At 38.7% G+C, this 21,245-nt stretch overlaps 1 protein-coding gene across 2 annotated transcripts in view; it reads left to right on the forward strand.

The window, feature by feature from the left end:
* Positions 1-21,245, forward strand: part of Eml5 (EMAP like 5) — a 140,891-nt gene that overhangs the window by 103,864 nt on the left and 15,782 nt on the right. For both annotated transcript variants that reach the window (XM_087911581.1, XM_087911580.1), the window contains exons 29-33: positions 93-171; positions 3,983-4,112; positions 5,486-5,584; positions 12,357-12,377; positions 20,372-20,545. In XM_087911581.1, coding sequence (XP_087767707.1) covers positions 93-171; positions 3,983-4,112; positions 5,486-5,584; positions 12,357-12,377; positions 20,372-20,545 — 503 coding nt within the window. The remainder of the gene's footprint in view (positions 1-92; positions 172-3,982; positions 4,113-5,485; positions 5,585-12,356; positions 12,378-20,371; positions 20,546-21,245) is intronic.

Here is a 21,245-nt window from a genome sequence, read left to right on the forward strand (position 1 = left end):
GGGGAGGGTGACATTTCTGGAGGGCAGGTTGGGAGACCCAGTGGAATCCCCAGGTAATTCTGTCTTTCTTCCTTCCCACCCCTCTATTCCAGGCCCCCAGTGAGTAGGGCCCCACCACAGCCAGAGAAACTTCAGTCAAACAATGTTGGCAAGAAGAAGAGACCCATAGAGGTAAGGGAAACAAATTTCCCAATATTCTAAAGCTTCCTTTTTATAGAACCTTCAAGTTTTACCTTTAACTTTCATGAAACTTGGTATATTGAATTATCTTTGCTTGGTTGGTTGTAAAAGTTGTTTGCTTAATTATTATTCAGGTCTGAAATTTGGATTGATACTCTCTGCTTCTCTTAATTTCAAATGAGTCTTTTACTCTTAAATAAATAATATCCTGAGTTGGTCTGCATTTTGGAGAACGTCTAAATGTAAATTTATATGAATGATTTCATGAGTGAATAGGGAAGCACAGACACCTTGGTGGTGTCTTATAGTTTGTAAATTGACTTTATAAATTAACAAGAAAATACACTATTTCCAGAACTTTTTACCCCATGTGATATATTTAATATATAAGGGCACATGGAGAGTGTTTCTCCTCCTCTCTTCCGTCAAGAAACTTCCTCATAGGCAATTCATAAGGCCACTGTCAGCAGCAAACAAGCACATTGTGCTAGATCCAGCAGGGGGAAAGTACACAGCTGCAGGAATACAGATGATTGTATTCCCTCCCATCACCCATAAGGCATTGAAAAGGAATGCTCCTTGTTGTAGGAGCCTCTGCCAGACCTTTACTTATGATTTGTCAGAACATCTTTGGGTTCTCCTGGGTGTCTAATTTGGGCATAGAACAAGTAACTGTCACATTCTTTTAATTGTAAGAAATGTATCAATGTTTTTGGTTGTGAGCCTAGCCTTTAACGGCTAAGCCATGGAAAGATCTCCCATGCTTTTAGATAGGTAGCATCAACATAGTAAAAATGGCAATCCCACCAAAAGCAATCTATAGATTCAAAGCAAACCCCATCAGAATCCCAACACAATTCTTCACAGACCTTGAAAGAACAATAATCAACTTCATATGGAAAAACAAAAAACGTAGGATAGTCAAAACAATCCTGTACAATAAAGGAACTTCTGGAGGCATCACCATCCTTGACATCAAGCTCTATTACAGAGCTACAGTAATGAAAACAGCTTGATATTGACATAAATACAGAGAGGTTGACCAATGGAATCAAATTGAAGACCTGGATATTAATCCACACACCTATGAACACTTGATTTTTGACAAAGAAGCTAAAATTGTACAATGGAAAAAAGAAAACATCTTCAACAAATGGTGCTGGCATAACTGGATGTCAATATGTAGGAGAATAAAAATAGATTCATATCTATCTCCATGCACAAAACTCAAGTCCAAGTGGATTAAAGACCTCAATATAAATTTGACTACACTGAACCTGATAGAAGAGAAAGTGGGATGTAGTTTTCAATGCATGGGCACAGAAGACCACTTCCTAAATATAACCCCAGTAACACAGACACTGAGAGCAACAATAAATAAATAGAACCTTCTGAAACTGAGAAACTTCTGTAAAGCAAAGGACACAGTCAATAAGACAAAAGGCAGCCTACTGAATGGGAAAATATCTTCACCAACACCACATCAGACAAAGGACTGAGCTCCAAAATATATAAAGAACTCAAGAAATTAAACATTAAAATTCTAAATAACCCAAATAAAAAATGAAGTATGGAACTATACAGAATTCTCAACAGAAGAATCTCAAATGACCAAAAGTTACTTAAGGAAATATTCAACATCCTTAGCTATCAGGGAAATGTAAATCAAAACAACTCTAAGATTACCATCCTACACCTGTCAGAATGGCTAAAGATCAAAAACACTAATGATAGCTTATGTTGGAGAGGATGTGGAGTAAGGGGAACATTCATCTATTGCTAGTGGGAATGCAAACTTGTATAACCACTTTGGAAATCAGTATGGCAGATTCTCAGAAAATTGGGACTCAACCTAACTTAGTATCCAGCAATACCATTCTTGGGCATATACCCAATCATATGTAATATGATGCTCAATCATTACTACAAAAGCCTTTGTTCATCTATGTTCATAGCAGCATTATTTGTAATAGCCAGAACCTGTAAACAAGGATAAAGAAAATGTGGCACATTTACACATTACAGTACTACTCAGCGGCAAAAGCAACAACCACAACAACAACAACAACAAAAAAACAAAAACCAAAAATGACATCTTGAATTTTGGATGCAAATGGGTGGAATTAGAAAACACTATCCTGAATGAGGTAACCCAGACCCAAAAAGATGAATATGGTATGTACTCACTCATAAGTGGATACTAGCTATAAACAAAGGACATTGAGCCTATGGTTGATGATCCTAGAAAAGAAAGGTGAACCCAAAGAAAAACATGTATAGATACACCTAGAAATTGGAAACCAACAAGATTTCCTGACAAAACTGGATCATGAGGGTAGGGGTAGAAGGAAGGGTATAAGGAGAAGAGGAAAGAAGAAGGGGAGGTTTGAGGAGAACTTGAGGGAATGGGATAGTTGAGATGGAGGAAGGACTAAGATGAGAGCAAGGAAAGAGATATCTTGATTGAGGGAGCCATTATAGGGTTAGCAGAAACCTGGCTCTAGAGAAATTTCCAGGAATCTTAAGGATAACCCCACCTAAGACCCTAAGCAATAAAGGAGAGGGGGCCCAATCTTGACTTGCTCTGTGGTCAGATTGATGATTATCTTAAATATCACCATAGAACCTTCATTCAGCAACAGAAGCAGAGATCCACATCAGAGCACTGGACTGAGCTTCCAAAGTCCAGTTAAAGAGTGGAAGGAATGAGAATATGAACAAAAAGGTCAAGACCATGATGGGTTCACCCACTGAAACAGTTTACCTGAGTTAATAGGAGCTCACCTACTCCAGCTGGACAGGGAAGGAACAAGCATAGGACCAAACTAGTCCCTCTGAATGTGGTTGACAGTTGCATGACTGGGGTAGACTGCGGGGCTACTCGCATCCCTACTGCATGTACTGACTTTTTGGGATCCTGTTCTCTTTGGATGAATACCTTACTCAGCCTAGATATAGTATGGAGGGAGGGCCTTGGACCTTCCACAAAGCAATATGCCTTATCCTCTCTGAGGATAAGATGGGGTTGGGGTGAGAATGTGGAAGGAATGGGAGGAGGGGAGGGAGTGCAAACTTGGATTGGTATTTTTTTAAATCTAATAAATTAAAAAAAGAAATGTATCAATGTTCAACACATAAAATATTAAATCTATTCTCTTGGAATGAGATGACCTTATTGTTCCCATCCCCTTTTTTAAAGTTTTGTGTGTGTGTGTGTGTGTGTGTGTGTGTGTGTGTGTGTGTGTGTCTAATGACTGTTGCACCCATGAAGTCACAGCTGCAAAAGACTGGGCCCATCAATACTCTACCATCAATAGGGAATAGACTCAGAGGCCCCTGAGGAGCTGTAGTCAGTGGTTACTGGGGGAAAGAAATCGTGTTCTTCAGGGGTACAACGCCTGGTAAATTGTCCTTTCTTAAGTGAATAACTGCCACATACACACACACACAAACAGCAGTCAAAGGTAATGGGACACCGAGAGATGGGAAAATAAGAGGGGACTTTTGGAGAAGAAGGGGTTCAGTGGGAGAGGTATAAGAGAATAGTAGGGGAAAATAATCAAAGTATATTATGCATGTGTGTATGTGTATTTATTTTATGTGATGTATATGTAAAATTATGAAAGGCAAATTTAATTTAAAATTTAAATGTCAAGTTTAATTTTGTGTTAGCAGTTTATAAAATATCTAAAGAGCATTCTCCTTTTGACAGAAAATGCTAGTATGGTCTGTATCACAGAGCTCTAGTGAACATTTACCCTGAGAAAAGATACCATGTGCAATGGTTTTGTCATTGTTATAGGACCTTGTGCTGGAGCTTGCCTTTGGCTATCGAGGCAGAGACTGCAGGAACAATGTGCATTACTTAAATGATGGTGATGATATAATTTATCACACTGCCTCTGTTGGAATTCTGCACAATGTTGCTACAGGTAGGACGTCTTAATTCCCTGTACACATAGTCTTTAATTTAGAACTTATTTAGCAGCTTAAAATTATTTGTTAAAGCTACAAATAGTATTTTTATTTATTTAAATTTGGGGGGTTTTGTTTTTGTTTTTGTTTTGTTTTTCAAGACAGGGTCTCACTGTGTAGCTTTGACTGGTCTGGAACTTGTTATGTAGACCAGGCTGGCCTCATGCTGTAACTAATAGAGATCTGCCTATCTATGCCCTGCATTGGTTTTGACTGTTTCTTATCAGTTAGAGTTACATTGTAATGTTCAGAGAAGTGTCTACAAGTTCATATTCCACCAATTTAACCAGCAGCCTATAATTACTTGTTCGCTCCTTTCACTACACCTTCTGCTCTGGAAAACACAAAACACATTTTTCAACTTGAGAAGTTTTGTTTGCTTATTCTATCTATCTATCTATCTATCTATCTATCTATCTATCTATCTATCTATCTATCTATCTATCTACCTATCCATCTATCTGTCTTATTTATTTATGGAGACAAGTTCTTCTGTTGCTCAGTCTAGTGTGGAACTCACTGTGTATGTAGCCCAGGCTTGCCTCAAATTCAGATTCATAATGATCCATCTGCCTCTCTGGAATTGCAGGTGTGTATTGCCCCACCCAGGGGCTTTGAGGAATTATAAGTAATATAGCTGTGTTAGTGTAATTGTTGAGGTTGTGGAAAACCTGCTGTGCATGATCCTCTATAATCTACATCCAACCTACTGTCCTGACTTCATTTCCTATTTTATTTAGTCTTGTTATCTTCTTCACGGACTATTGTTGGAGACTCTAAAAGGTCCATTCACTGGCAGTCCTGTGAGAGGAACCATATTAGCTTTCTGATCAAAAGCCACTACTTACAATCTGAATATGAAATATGAATAAACAGCATCCAGATTAATAAGTGAGAAATTACTTTGCTTTTCCTGTGACTCTACTAAATTTTTTTCTTTACAAAATCAAAGAGGGAAGATGATAGGAAAGTAATCAGTCTTCCATAATCCTAGTACCTGTTTACTTTTCCATCTATATTGCTGACTTTCATTACCACCCACGTCATTCTGATGAACCATGTGTATGCACAATTAGCTACATCCCCAGCCTTTTGTTAGATAAACAAACATTTGGCATTTGGTATCTTCAGCTCTATGTGGTTTATCCTTTTCAGGACTCTATCCCTTTAGATTACCAATTCACTGTCATCCTTTTGCTAGTAATCACTTACATGGTATATGTTCAAAATAAATTTTGAATGAACAAATTAATTTATTGTACTAAATAAGTGCATTTGGCTCTTGCATCTTAAAGTTTTTAAAGTTAACTTTCAAATTCTTTCTTTATAGGGACTCAGAGTTTTTATCAGGAACATAATGATGACATTCTGTGCCTCACTGTAAATCAGCACCCCAAATTTATCAACATAGTGGCAACTGGCCAAGTAGGTATGTTTCTATATTTCAAAAGAAATAGTCTGAAACATTTACTTTGTTCTAATGATTTCAATACCCTTGGGAAAAAAATCGAGTGTATTGAATTGTGAACTGCTCAGAATGCATGTGTGCATATGAAACCTAGCCTGATTACCTTATGTTTGCTGTCAGGTAGCTTTCTATTATTTATCTGAATTTGCTCAAACTATTGTGTAAATGGTTGACCTTTAGCTTTAGTGGGAATTCCTGGTCTGCCAAGTGGTCAAATTCAAACCTTGGAGGAAGGATGTAAAGGAGAGCCAAGAAATTAACTAGACCAATGGGGATAAACCCTTGTTTAGCAAAGGTTAGTTTGAGTAAGAAAGACTGCAGATCTGTTTCATGTTAGAAAATCCTTTCGCATTCAAAAATGTTTCTTTGGCATTAGCATTGATCAGATTCACCAGCAGTTTGAAATGTACCTGTGGTTTATTTTAACTTCTGACAAAAAAAAAAAAAAGTTCATGGCTCTATGAGTAGGATGGCAGGTCTGTTTAAATTGACAGCTAAAAATTACCATGATACTGTATTACAGATGTGACTGGTCAAGTACACTTGTAATCATTATTGAAATTACCATGTTTTGGGGGTCTCAGTGACCCCAGTTGCTATACTCATTTTACTGGCTTTCTTGGTATCCCAATATCTTAATTATTTCTGCAAATAACTGTTAATCAGGAATTTGTTCTCCTCTAGATTGTTTGGTCTTATAGCTGTGTTACATGGAGCACTTACATTTTCCCTTCTGTAGTATTTTCTTTTAAAAAAATCAATATTTAAGCTGGATAGTGATGGTGCACACCTTTAATCCCAGCACTCAGGAGACAGAGGCAGGCAGATCTCTGTGAGTTCAAGGCCACTCTGGTCTACAGAGTGAGTTCCAGGACAGCCAAGGCTACACAAAAAAAACCATCTCCTTGAAAAACTAAACCAAACCAAACTAAACCAGCCAAACAAACAAACAACAACAAAAAAGAATTTTTAAAGTAAACATACAAAACATAAAGTAAATATACAAAGTGATGTATGTTTTAGATTTTGTTTTAGTGTTGTCATGCATATTTATCATTATACAGTTTTATTGTTTGTTTGTGTGTGTGTCTGTACAGAGAGTGCATGCATCAATTGTTCTTCTCTGTTACCCTCTGCATCTATTTCTTTAAGGCAGGGTATCTCTCAGAACCTGGGGCTTGTATTTTCTTGGCTAGGCTGGAAGTCAGCAAGCTCCAGTAATCCTCTTGTCTCCGCCCTACTTAGAACTCGGGTTACAATTATGTGTGGGACACCAGCTTGTTATATGGATAGATTATGGACCAGGTCTGGTGATAAACCTGTAATCCTAGCATTTGGAAATTAGTGACAGCCTCCTACTCAATAGTTCTGAACCTACGTTTGGGCTTGCCTGAGCCTCTTTTCAGAGTCCGTTCATCCAGTAGCACATTGTACACCCAGTATGTATATTCATAAAGGAAGTTTAGGGGGTGATTAGCTTTCACTGGATTGGGGGATTCCATTCTGGGATACATCTTAGTCAGTTTTGGCTACTAGAACAAATACATGAATGAGGTGCTTTTAAAACAAGCAAGCAAGCAGGCAAGCAAGCAAGCAAGCAAGCAAGCAAGCAATACTTTTCTCACCATTTTGGAAATTGGACACTAAAGGTACCAGCATGATTGGGTTGTAATAAAGGCCATCTCCCTATGTTACAGATGGCCTTGTTATATCTATATTATCTTCCTTATTAATCTATCATCTTTTCTTATGTTGATCTTCATTGTGGGACTCCACTCACTTGACCTAATTCCTCCCAAAGATCCTACCCTTTAACACTGTAGTTGAAATTAGCATGACATCATAGGAGTTTTGCAGTAACACAAACATTTCATCCCATAGCAGCCTCATATAAGTGCTTCCACGGTCCCTTGTGATGTGGGATGTACCTGTCTGCTGAGGAGAGAAGGCAGTGTTCTATATCCCAAAACTCCAGTGACTTCCAGATGTATACCAGTCTTTCCAGGTCATCAGAGGAATGTACCTAAATTAGTATAATCATTTAGGCTATAATGTTCCAGCTTTTATGTATAATACATTGTCTTATCTCAGACTATCCAATGACAAATGACCTCTAAGACAAACACCCCCATTCTATCAGCTTTTCTTCGTGTAACAAGTATCAAGTCTTTTTTACCAGTTGGTGATTATTAGATTATGTTCAGAACTAAAAATGGCAAACTCAAAATACTTTATTCACTCTTTCCTCATATTCCTTATAAAGATACTTATATGCCTGTGTTATCATTTTATTCTTGAAGTCATTATTTCACATAGGTGGGTATAAGACTTGATTGATGTGTGAAACTGTCATGTCTCTTCAGTGGGTATATAACTTTCCACTACTCTCTTTCTTGATACACATCGCTACTCTTTAAAACTTTGCTCATAGACATTACACCATAAATATGAACATAAGCTTTCACAGTTTTATTTTATGCATATTGTTTCTAAAATTCTTTCCTGAAGGAGTCATAAACATTTTTCCTCCTTCTAAGGCCTGTAGTGAGGGGCTGCAGGGAAGGCCTGCTTTTCATCCTGCCCAGCTCCCGCATGGCTAGCTTAGTCCCAGAAATAATAACACATAGGTTGTATTCATTTAAATACTGCCTGGCCCATTATCTCTAGAGAATTAGTTACTGGCTAACTCTCACATCTTGATTAACCCATTTCTAATAATCTGTATCACACCACGAGGTGTGGCTTACCGGGAAAGATTCAGCATGTCTGACCTGGTGGCTGGCTCCATGGTGTCTGCCTCACTTCCCTTCTTCCCAGCATTCTATTCTGTTTACTCCGCCTACCTAATTTTCTGTCCTATCAAAGGGCCAAGGCAGTCTCTTTATTGACCAATGAAAATAACACAATAGACAGATAACCCTCCTCCATCATTTCTCCTTTTTCTGTTTAAACAAAAAAGAAAGGCTTTCATTTTAACATAGTAAAATTACACATAACAAAACAGTTATCAAGCAAGAATTACAGTCACAATATTTATAACTATATCTTTATCATAATAATGGAAAACTATAACTATGACTATCCATTCTTCAACTCCAAAGACTCCAGAAGGATATATTACCTAAGTAAACAAGAAGTAAGCAACTTCCAAAACTCTAGAAATGACAGAGACATCTCGCTGCCTGGACAGTCACCCAAAGTTCCTCTGTATCGTTGGGGCATCCATTTTCGGCCTTCAGGCCCATAATATCCAGAGACATTTCCATGAAGCAGGAAATTTCAAAGGCAGTTCAGTCACTATCTGTTGTGTCCTGCAGAATGTCTCGCAGACTCTTTCATGAATCAAGAACCTCGAAAGATCATCTCACCTTTAGGCAAGTTCAGCAGTCCTCTCTCTGGGGGTTCTCTGTGTCCAGTTTATACAACAGTCCAGGCAAGAGCAGTTTCTTGCCCAAATGGCTAACCAACCCCATAAGGAGCCTCTTCGATGCCCATCTTCCTCTTGAAGTAGATTGGTGCTGCCAGGAGCAGACATGTCTCATTGTCATGAAAAGTCCTAAGTTATTAAAACATTAAATGCCATGTTCTGTAGTCTTTGAAAGATATGAAGAATGCATATCTGAAATATATCTATGCACATCTAGATAATCAAACTAACATTACTACAAGCTTGACTATTATCAATGATTATCCATTAACAACCTATATTTTTAATTATACATTGCATTTTTAAATGAACTATACAATCACAATACATCAATCAAGATCAGAAATATATATACATATAACAAAATTGACCTTAAAATCCATACCAATGAAATTATTCATATCTATATCATATCCCCCTTTAAATGTAAAAGAACATTTATGAACAATATTTGGGAATATGGACGTAGTTATTTCTCTCCAAACTTCTTCCTGCTGTATAGGGGCGCTGTTAATCAGGTCTTTCATGGTATAACCTGTCTGCCAGGTTCATCTCAGTCGGCAGTTGAGTGAAGAAATTTTTTGAGGGTGTTCACAGAAACCTTTCAGGAGGGCGTGGTCTATCATACCATATTGGGATAGAAGCAATCCACAGGGTCTCATCCTCTGTGAAAACAAAAGAAGAACCTCCTTTCCAAAGTATCAAATCCTTAGATCCAAATTCAGAAGTCAAGGTATTTTCAACATCTCTATCTTGGATTAGTTCAGCAGCATTTATAAACAAATATCTTTTAGCAGCTGTTGCTCCTTCCTCAGCATTCAAACAATTCAAAGAGAGCATAATAACATACAGTATCAAGATTCTCTGTGTATTTTTCATCTTTATGCAGCTTTATTTTTAACCTCTATTTCTTTTATTTTTACTTTTACTTTTTGACACAGGTTCTCTGTATATCTTTGTCCTGGAATAACTCTGTAGACCAGGCTGTCCTTGAACTCACAGAGATCTGTCTGTCTCTGCTCCCCAGTGCTGGGATTAAAGGCGTGTGCTACCACACCTTGAACTCAGAGATCCTTCTGTCTCTGCCTCCCAGGCATTGGGATTAAAGGTGTGTGCTACCACACCTTGAAGTCACAGAGGTCAATCTACCTCTACCCCTTGAAGTCACAGAGGTCAATATGCCTCTACCTTCCGGGCATTGGGATTAAAGGTGTGTACCACCACACATAACTACTCTCTTTTTACTTTAAGAACTTTAACTTTTATCCTGCATTTATTTGTAACACACTATAAACCATTTAGAGGTTTTCTTCGTCTTTGAATCTCTCTTTACTGTATATCTCTCCTTTTCTGACTTCATAAGCCTTTAATTTACTAATCAATATGGAGAGCCGTGGCTTTGACGGCTAGATCCAGCTCATTTTTTAGCTTTCCAGCCTCACGTCTGAGATACCAGCCAGAGCTGTGTTCACTGCCACAACTCTATGGCGTTTCAAGGTCCTTGCCAGCAAGCAAGCTGCAGCATTCTGCTCACAGACCACACTCAATCGGACTGCCTGCCTGAAAGAGTCAGAGTTTGTCCTGGCAGGACAGCCCAGAAAACCGGCATTTTAAAACAGTGCAGCGTTTTTCCTGCTACGACTGAAAACCGAAAAGCATGCGTTCAGCTTTTCATCAATACCATTTAAGTGTTTGGCGGCAGGACCTCTTAATGAGCTACAAAGTTTTGCAGCTAAAGCTGAGTCAGGAAGCCTCTCTTAAATGAAAGCCTTGCTTGCCTCTAGCAAGCAGAGCAGACCCGAGAAATTGCTGCCACCAAGAAAACATGCTTTACTCCATTCTTTCCCAAACTTTCTCAGGCTTTCTGTGGATGCAGTTATCCACGTGGGTGCCATCTGTAGTGAGGGGCTGCAGGGAAGGCCTGCTTTTCATCCTGCCCAGCTCCCGCATGGCTAGCTTAGTCCCAGAAATAATAACACATAGGTTGTATTCATTTAAATACTGCCTGGCCCATTATCTCTAGAGAATTAGTTACTGGCTAACTCTCACATCTTGATTAACCCATTTCTAATAATCTGTATCACACCACGAGGTGTGGCTTACCGGGAAAGATTCAGCATGTCTGACCTGGTGGCTGGCTCCATGGTGTCTGCCTCACTTCCCTTCCTCCCAGCATTCTATTCTGTTTACTCCGCCTACCTAATTTTCTGTCCTATCAAAGGGCCAAGGCAGTCTCTTTATTGACCAATGAAAATAACACAATAGACAGATAACCCTCCTCCATCAAAGGCCTCCACAATCTTGGGATTACTTACAGAGTTTAGGTGTGGATTCCCTTTAGGAGACTTCATCCAGCAGGGATGATGGCTTTCCCATAGCTGCATAGATAGAGCCCCAGTCCCTAGTCTCCCCAAGCCTAGATATTGTAGCTCCTCCATGAGGAGCTAACTCCATATGCAGTTAGGGCTCAGTTGTAACTGGAGATTCCTCTCCTGCCCACCAGTTCCAAATAACCACGCTTAGGCTAATATTAGTTATGAACTGTTTGGTCCATTAGCTTAGGTTTATTATTAACTAACTCTTACAACTTAAATTACCCCATTTCTACTAGTTTATATTTTAACACGAGGTTTGTGGTTTGTTACCTCACATCTTGCTTCTCTGGCAACTGCTGGCATCTCCCTGACTCTGTCTTCTTTTTCCGAGTATCTTTCTTGGATTTCCCACCTGGTTCTATTCAGTACTCAGTTGCACACGATGGGTGGTGTGGAGTGACTAGTCTCATGGTCTTCCCTCATGGTCCCTCTATGAGGGAATGCAAACAATCGTCACACACAACTGTGGTGGTGTTTTGCAAGTGGGAACAGCTAAATACCCCAAGATGGCAGCTGTTTGTCCAGTATAACACATATGGAAAGTCTTTAGTTATAATGAAGAACCCCTTTTGCTTGTTGGGTTATTTAATAGCTTTGTTACCACATTCCTCAGATATAACTCTTTCCTTCAGGCACAGATGCATCAAAGCATACATTTTATAAACTGAAAAAGGTTCATATCAGTATTACTTTACAAATTATTATGATTAGAACTTTATGTATATCATTAAATGTGTCCAAAGAAAGAATGAATGATCATTTGTAGATACCGAAAGCGAGTACCTTTTCTCAGTCTACTCAATTTGATGTAACAACCCAATTTTGTATAGGATATTTTGTTATTTAAATAACAAAATGATAATTGTGTTTTACAAATTTACTATTATTATATTATTCATGGATAACTTTTTTAACTGATTCTTTATTGTAGGTGATTCAGCAGACATGTCAGGTAAGGAAACTTGAATACTTTCTGTTTATTTATTTATTAAAAATTTCTACCTCCTCCCCGCCTCCCTTTTCCCTCCTCCTCCCCATCTCTCCCTCCCTCTCTAGTCCTAAGAGCAGTCAGGGTTCCCTGCCCCATGGGAAGTCCAAGGTCCTCCCCTCTCCATCCAGGTCTATAAAGGTGAGCATCCAAACAAACCAGGCACCCACAAAGTCAGTCCATGCAGTAGAATCAAAACCCAGTGCTATTGTCCTTGGCTTCTCAGTTAGCCTTCATTTCCAGTCACATTTAGAGTGTCCAGTTTGATCACATGCTCCATCACTCCCAGTCCAGCTGGCCTTGGTGAGCTCCTATTAGATCAGTCCCACCGTCTCAGTGGGTGGATGCACCCCTCGTGGTCCTGACTTCCTTGCTCATGTTCTCCCTCCTTCTGCTCCTCATTTGGACCTTGGGAGCTAAGTCCAGTGCTCCAATGTGGGTCTCTGTCTCTGTCTCCATCCATCGCCAGCTGAAGGTTCTATGGTGATATGCAAGATATTCATCAGTGTGGCTATGGGATAAGGCCAGTTCAGGCACCCTTTCCACTGCTGCCCAAGGAACAATCTGGGGACCTTTCCTTGGACCTGGGAACCCCTCTACAGTCGAGTCTCTTGCAAACCCTAAAATGGCTCCCTTAATTAAGATATTTACTTCCCTGCTCCCATATCCACCCATCCTCCATCCCACCCAATACTTTCTGTTTTAATTATATAGTAGTAATTGCTAAAGTATAAGTAATAATGTGCATACAAATATCATATTTCCCCCTAAAAGTCCGAACATCTTACTGCTCCACATATGTCTTATAGAATAGTCATGACAAATACCATTATTTTTTTATCTTCAAATATAATAGTATTTTTAAACAATGGTTTCAGGGCTGGAAAGATAACTGAGTCAGTAAAATGCCTGTCTCACAAGCATGAGTACTTGAGTTTAAGAACCCACGTGAAAATACCAGTTATGGGGGCATGCAAACTTGAATCTCAGCAGCAGGATGGTCCCTGGGGCTTGCTCATCAGAAAACATAACCTAATTGGCAAGCTCCAGTCTCAGAAATAGTACTCAGGATAGTACCTGCAGAAGAGTGAAACCACAGGCCTCCACACACAAGTGTATACCTGCCTGTCTAAACACACAATCGCACATGCATATATACTCATAACTGTTTTGACCTCTCAAGTGTGCCTGGAGCTATCCTGAAGATTTTCTTACATCATATTATGTAGTTATCACACAAATTCTTCATGTAGTCAATAACTTGCTAACATCATAGAGCTAGTAGAAAATCTATTAATTTATGAACTATTTTTGTTGTTAAACACATTACATCAACAAATCATTTAAATGTTTAAAAATAATTTTTGTGACTAATTGGACTATGGCTTTATGTACTTAAGATAACAGTTTAATTAATATAGTTTTTATATGTCAATTGTTTTTTATTATAATAACTAGGCTTTTCAGCTATATTCTCACTTATGTAACACAATAAGCATTAGCAATTTAGTATGAAAATATTCCCCAAAGACTTCTGTTTTCTTCCCCTCATTAGAATACAGTATGATTTTGTGCTTGGACTAGTCCACTATTAATCTGTTAGGCACAGCAATCCAGGGGCTGGAGAGATGGCTCAGTGGTAAAGAGCACTGGCTGCTCTTCCAGAGGTCCTGAGTTCAATTCCTAGCAACCACATGGTGGCTCACAACCATCTGTAATGAGATCTGGCGCCCTCCTCTGGAGTGCGGGCATACATGGAGGCAGAATGTTGAATACATAATAAATAAATAAATCTAAAAAAAAAAAAAGCACAGCAATCCAGGCCATTGCTCCTTGGCTACACTTAAGAGTAGTAATTATCACCATTGGGCCACATCTATCCCAGCACTTGATTTTATAGCACATGAGCTGAAGATAGCTTCATTTTGTTTCCTTATTTAAACTAATTTGAATACTTGAGAAAAATCAGAAAACTCATAATAAAAATTACAGGGAATTCAAACTTCTGTATACATACATAAAATCTTATTGAGCAGAGCAGTGCTCTGCTGCGTGTCATCAGAGTGGAGTGCTTACAGCAGACTGCACCTGACATTCAGCAGTGTGCACAATGGTGAATTCACAGATTATCAGTGCCACATAGAAGCCTGTTGCATAGCATACTACTTTGTTTTGATTTTATTTGTTTGTTTGTTTGCTTGCTTGTTGCTGTTGTTTTGAGATAGAGTCTTGCTCAACTGGCCTGGAACTTAATGTATACTGGCATGGCCTTAAACCTATAGAAATTCTCCCACCTCTGCTTCCTGAATGCTAGAATTACAAACATACATCAACAAGTCTGAATTATCATGTCTGTGTGTCTATCTGTGTGTGCGGGCGTGCATGTGTGTGTGTGTCTTGTTTTGAAAAAGATTCAACAAATGCTACTAGAAAACTGGATATCCACATGTAGAAATTAAAGTGGATCTATGTGTCTTGTGTGTCTTGTCCTGTACAAAAATCAATTAAAACTGGGTTGATGATCTTGATGTGAGACCTGAAACTCTTAGATTGTTAAAGGGGACTGGAGAGAAGGCTCAAAGGCTAAGAGCACACATTGCTCTTGCAGAGGACCTGAGTTCAATTCTCAGCACCCATGTTATGCCGCTCACAACTGCCTGTAACTAACCAGAGAACCTTATATCTCTCCCCTACAAACACACACACACACACACACACACACACACACACACACACACACTGTGTGTGTGTAAAATTTATATTATAAAACTATCCCCATTTTCATTTATTAGAAGCTGAAATGTTTTGTTATAAAAAATTCCCATTTTTATTCATTAAAAACACTGTTGGAGAAAATTATAGGGAAATACTTCAAGATCTGGACAGAGACATGGGAAAAGACACCAGTAGCTCAGAACGCCAAAGCTTATTATTTGTTAATTATTTATTAATTATTATTAATAATCATAACACTATATAACAATAAAATAATATTACTCATAATTATTATTTATGAATTAATTGTTATTAATTTATTAGTTATTTATGCCAAAAATTACAAATAAAATTGCAATTAAATACTGTTACAAATGTAAGTTTAGAGTAGTCCAAATGGGTAGTGTCCCATAACAACAGAGTACAGTTTTTACATCCCTGCTATCAGCTTCTTACATCTTCTTTGTCTATAAAGTCTTTAGAAGTGCAGGTACTGGGGATGTGACTCAGTGGTACAGTGCTTGCCTAGCACCCAGAAGGCCCAGAACTTGATTCCAGCATCACACATGCACATGCTTGGTAATTCAATTGACAGTGACTTGCTATTTGAATTTTAGACAGATAGAATGCTTTATAATTTGTAGTACATTTAGTGATAATTTACTAAGAGTTTATTGTCTAACTGGGTGGTGGTAGCACGTACCTTTAACCTCAGCACTCGGGAGGCAGAGGCAGACAGATCTCTGTGAGTTCGAGGCCAGCCTGGTCTACAGAATGAGTTTCAGGACTGGTGCCATAGCTACTAAGAAACCTTGTCTCGAGAAGAAAAAAAATATGTTGTCTATCCCATTGTATTCTGGCAAATATAGTCTGTGAATATCTCAGAGGAATCTTTTGTAAACAGGCATACTAATGTTTATCATTTCCAGAAAACTATACCATAGTAATAGCAGTTATTGCATTTATTTATTTATATATTTACTTATTTATTGGATTTTTTTTTTTGAGACACGGTTCCCTGTGTAACTTCCCTGGATGTCCTGCAACTTTCTCTGTAGACCAGGCTGGCCTCAGACTCCAAAGATCTGCTTGTCTCTGTCCCCTAAGTACTGGGATTAAAGGCATGTCCTACCACCACCTAGCCATATATATGTTTTTGATTTAAGTCATTTTATATTATATTACTTACCAATTTGCAGGGTAAGTTCACTTTTAAATTTAAAAATTACATTCATTTGTTTATTTGGATGTGTGCTCTGCATGCATGCAGAGGTCAGATGACATCTTGTGGGAGCCAGTGCTCCTGGGGATCAAACTCAAGTCTTTGGGCTTGGTGACAGGTCTTCTTCCTGCTGAGCCATCTAATCTTGCAGGCTTGCTCACTGGCTTTTACTTTGATTCTTAATGAGTGAGGGAGTCAGTTCAATACTCAAATTTTTCTTTCTTCTTTCCCTCTTTTTCTTAAGAGCGGATGTATCCCAAGCTAGCTTCAAACTCCTTTTATCTATGAGGATGACTTTGGATTTCTCATTCTCTTGTCCCCATCATCTGAGACCTAGGAATATAGGTATATGCTGGACATGTTATTTATGTTGTTCTGGGGAATCAAAATTTATGCTTTATACATACTAGCGAGTACTATACCAACTGACATATATTCTAGTCCCCAACATTTTCAAATATAAGTATTCAATTTTATTATTGGTAAAACTTTTATATATCCTTGTAAAGTTTTACAGTCCATCTCTCTACTTTAACACATTTTAACTGCTTTATTTGAAGGTTTCTTAGATTTATCATTTGTACATTATAAATAGCAGATATTGTAAAATGTCCAAATTTATTGAAATTTGTTTTCTAAAGGCCAGAATTTCCTCCTATGTAAAATAATTCCAGGCAGCTTATCTCCTTTAATGTTTTTCTATCTTTGCAGTTTATAATTAGAAGAAAATGCGTGTTAGTATTTTGAGTGTTTTAGTAAGAATGCTTAGATTTTAAGACTGAATTAGCTGCTGAATTAACTTCAATTTTAGGTTATAATTTGAAAAGAAGAAAACACAAAACTATGATAGCTTAGATAATAAAGAGAAGCAGGTTGGAATGTAGTTCAGTGGTAATCATTTGTTCACTAAGCATGGAGCCCTTGGTTCATTTCCCAGGAGGAGCAGAAAGGGGTGCAAAAGAACTTATATAGAAAAGGATAAATAATATACCTTTTAATATTAATGGTTTTGTTTTTTCCAGTGAAGTGGTGTTTTTATTTTTTTATATCTACTTTATCTTTTATTATAAGTAAGGAAAACTATAACTATAAATTATTCAACTTCATCAAAGACTCCAGAAGGATATAATATTACCTAACTAAATAGGAAGTACATTGTAAGCAACTTCCAAAACTTTGGAATTGACAGAGACATCTCACTGCCGGGACAGTCACCCAAAGTTTTACTGTACCATTGGGGCATCCATCGTCAGCCTACAGACCTGTTGAATCCATCAGACTTTTCTATGAAGCAGAAAATTTCAAAGACAGTTCATTCATTTTCTTCTGTATCCTGTAGAATGTTTTACATACTCTTTCATGAGGCAGGAACCTCGTAGGATCATCTTACCTTTAGGCAAATTCAGCAGTCATTTCTCTGCAGGTCTTTCATATCCAGTCAAACAGTCCAGGCAAGACCAATTTCTTGCCCAAAGGGCTTGCACACTCCATTAGGAGCCCCTTCAATGCAAATCTTCCTCTTGAAGTAATTGGTGCTGCCAGAAGCAGACCTGTCTCATTGTCACGAAATGTCCTAAGTTATTAAAATATTTTAAATGCCATATTGTAAAGGTCTCTGAAAGATCTGAAAAATACTTATCTAATTGAAATATATCTTTATATATCTAGAAAATGTAACCAACATGACTGCAAGCTTGACTGTTGTAGATGATAATCTATTAAGAAGTAGTGTTTTTAAAAAGTCTTTCAGGGTGTGTAATCATTCCCAGATTCCCATCTATTTAGTTTATTTTTCCGTGGGATTTGTCCAGCTGTTTTGCCATTAGCTGCCTGTCAGTTGCATGTGCTTTGCATTGCTTTCAGAGGATATCAATATTGAATGTTTACTTGTATGTAGCATATGTACTGTGTTAAATGTTTCAGTTTCAATATAACTTCTATGAAGACTGAAAAAAATGTAAAACATTTTTTCCACTCCAGAGCTTTGCCATGTTCTCACTGACCGCTGCCTACTGTTCTCAGACACACTTTGTTTGATGAGCTGTTTCGTATTGTTCTGATTTTTTCCCTAAATGCTGTTTTTTTATTCAAAGTTTATTAAATTATAAAAGTTTCCATTTCCGCCCCTCCTCCCAACACCCTCCTACTCCCCCCACTCCCTCTCCTCCTTCCTCTCCATCCCAAAGAGCAGTCAGGGTTTCCTGCCCTGTGGGAAGTTCAAGTTCCTCCCCCCTCCCTCCAGGTCCAGGAAGGTGAGTATCCAAACAGACTGGATCCCAAAAATCCAGTATATGCAGAGGAAACAAGTCCCAGTGTCATTGTCAATGGCTTTTCAGAAAGACTCCGGGCCAGCCACTTTCCGAGAATCTGGCCACATTCAGAGAATCTGGTTGGATCACATGCTCGTTCAGTCCCAGTCCAACTGGCCTTGGTGAACTCTCATTAGATCAGTCCCCTTGTATCAGTGGGTGATGGCACCCTTCGCGGGCTGATTTCATTTTTCATTTTCTTCCTCCTTCTGCTCCTCATTTGAACCTTGGGGGGCTCAGTCCGGTGTTCCAATGTGGGTCTCTGTCTGTATCGCCATCCATCGCCGGATGAAGGTTCTCTCTGCTCTTGCCTTTGCTCACGTTCTCTTTCCTTCTGCTTCTCGTTTGGACCTAGGGAGTTAAGTTCAGTGTTCCAATGTGGGTCTCTGTCTCTATCTCCATTCATCGCCAGATGAGGGTTCTATGGTGAAATGCAAAATATTCATCAGTATGGTTGTGTGCCAAGGTCGGTTCAGGCACCCTCTCCTCTGTCCAGAGAACAATCTGGGGATCTCTCCTTGGACCTGGTAACCCCTCTAGAATCAAGTCTCTTGTAAACCCTAAAATGGCTCCCTTAGTTGAGATATATACTTCCCTGATCCCATATCCATCCTTCCTCCCTCCCCCCATCCCAGTCCCCCGAGCTTTCCCCATTCCTCCCCTACTCCCTTCTCTCTAACCCTCTCCCCTTCCAACAACCCCCCATCCCCCCATGCACCTGAGGTTACCTGGCACTCTTGTCTATTTCCAATCTCCAGGCGGATAACTACATGATTTTCTTCAGGTTCACTTTCTTATTTAGCTTCTATAGGTTCACGAATAATAGGCTCAAAGACCTTTAATTATGGCTAGAATCCACTTATGAGTGAATACATACCATATTCCTCTTTTTGGGTCTGGCTTATCTCACTCAGTAAAGCGTTTTCTATGTCCATCCATTTGCATGCAAAATTCAAGATGTCATTGTTTTTTACCGCTGAGTAAAACTCTAATGTATATATGTTCCACACCTTTTTTAACCATTCTTCTATTGAGGGGCACCTAAGTTGTTTCCAAAGGTTCTGGCTATTACAAATAGTGCTGCTATGAACATAGTTGAACAAATGCTTTTGTGGTATGATAGGGCATCTCTTGGGTATATTCCCAAGAGTGGAATTGCTGGGTCTTGAGGGAGGTTGACTCCCAGTTTCCTGAGAAACCGCCACACTGATTTCCACAGTGGCTGCACAAGTTTGCATTCCCACCAACAATGAATGAGAGTTCCCCTCTCTCCCCATCCTCTCCAGCATAGGTTATCATTGGTGTTTTTGACTTTAGCTAATCTGACCGGTGTAAAATGGTATCTCATAGTTGTTTTGATTTGCATTTCCCTAATCGCTAAGGATGTTGAGCATGACCTTAAGTGTCTTTTGGCCATTCGAAGTTCTTCTGTTGAGAATTCTCTGTTCAGATCAGCACCCCATTTTTTTAATTGGGAGATGCTGGTTTTTTTTGAAAGTACAACTTACCATATATCCTGAAGGATTCTGTATTTTTACCTTTCTTTCCTTTCCCCTCCTTTTTATTTTCTTTTTAAAATTTAGCTTCAGTTTTGAGCTATTATAAACTACATTCCTCTTATGTACATAGTTCCATGTTTAGGTATGTGTATTCTGGCTTCTGAAGTGGTGACTTGACAATGGTCATAACACTTGGGTTTTGTCTTTGTTCAGCTACAGCCCCATCTGTGCACATCTGGGATGCAGTGAACAAGCAGACATTGTCTATACTAAGATGCTCCCATTCAAAGGGTGTGTGCTCCGTCAGCTTCAGTGCTACTGGGAAGCTACTGCTGTCTGTGGGGCTGGACCCAGAGCACACCATTACCATTTGGAGATGGCAGGAAGGTAGGATTCTTTTCGTTTGTGTGATTTAAAAACCAAACCAAAACAACACATACACAAACCAAAACAAGCCAACGAAAGCTCACAAGAATACTAGAACTGTATGAATGCTCCCTTTTAGCGTTTGCCTTAAGTTGGGGATTGTAGGACCAAAACGTATAGCACACAGTTGGTAGCGCTATATGTGCGCCCTTAAGAAACCCCAGTGAGGACATAAGCTCACAAAACATGAGATAATGAAACCAGTTAGTATTAAAAAATGATTTGCAATGATTTCTTTTCAGTAGAAACTGTGTTTTTGCTAATGATTTGATTAGTTCTGAGATATTTTAGTAAAAAATGAAAATTGTAAGGCATGGGGCACTTGCTTTTAATCCCAGCACTCAGGAGGATGAGGCAAAAGGATTGCTGTGATTTGAAACCCTACTAGGGTTACATATCAAATTCTAGAGTGTATTGAGATCCTGGTACATTCTACATAGGTAATCTGCTACTGAACCACATCTCTTACCCATGAAACATACACATATACAACACATACCTACACACATATAAACACAATACACACATGCATAAGCATGCATACACAACACACATACATAACACATACCTACAAACACAGATACACACCATACATAACACATACATAACACACATATATATATAACATAGCCATATGACACACACATGCTCCCCACATACA

Source organism: Myodes glareolus, chromosome 11 (genome assembly GCF_982192425.1).
Source record: "Myodes glareolus chromosome 11, mMyoGla1.1, whole genome shotgun sequence".
NCBI classification, from domain to species: Eukaryota; Metazoa; Chordata; class Mammalia; order Rodentia; family Cricetidae; genus Myodes; species Myodes glareolus.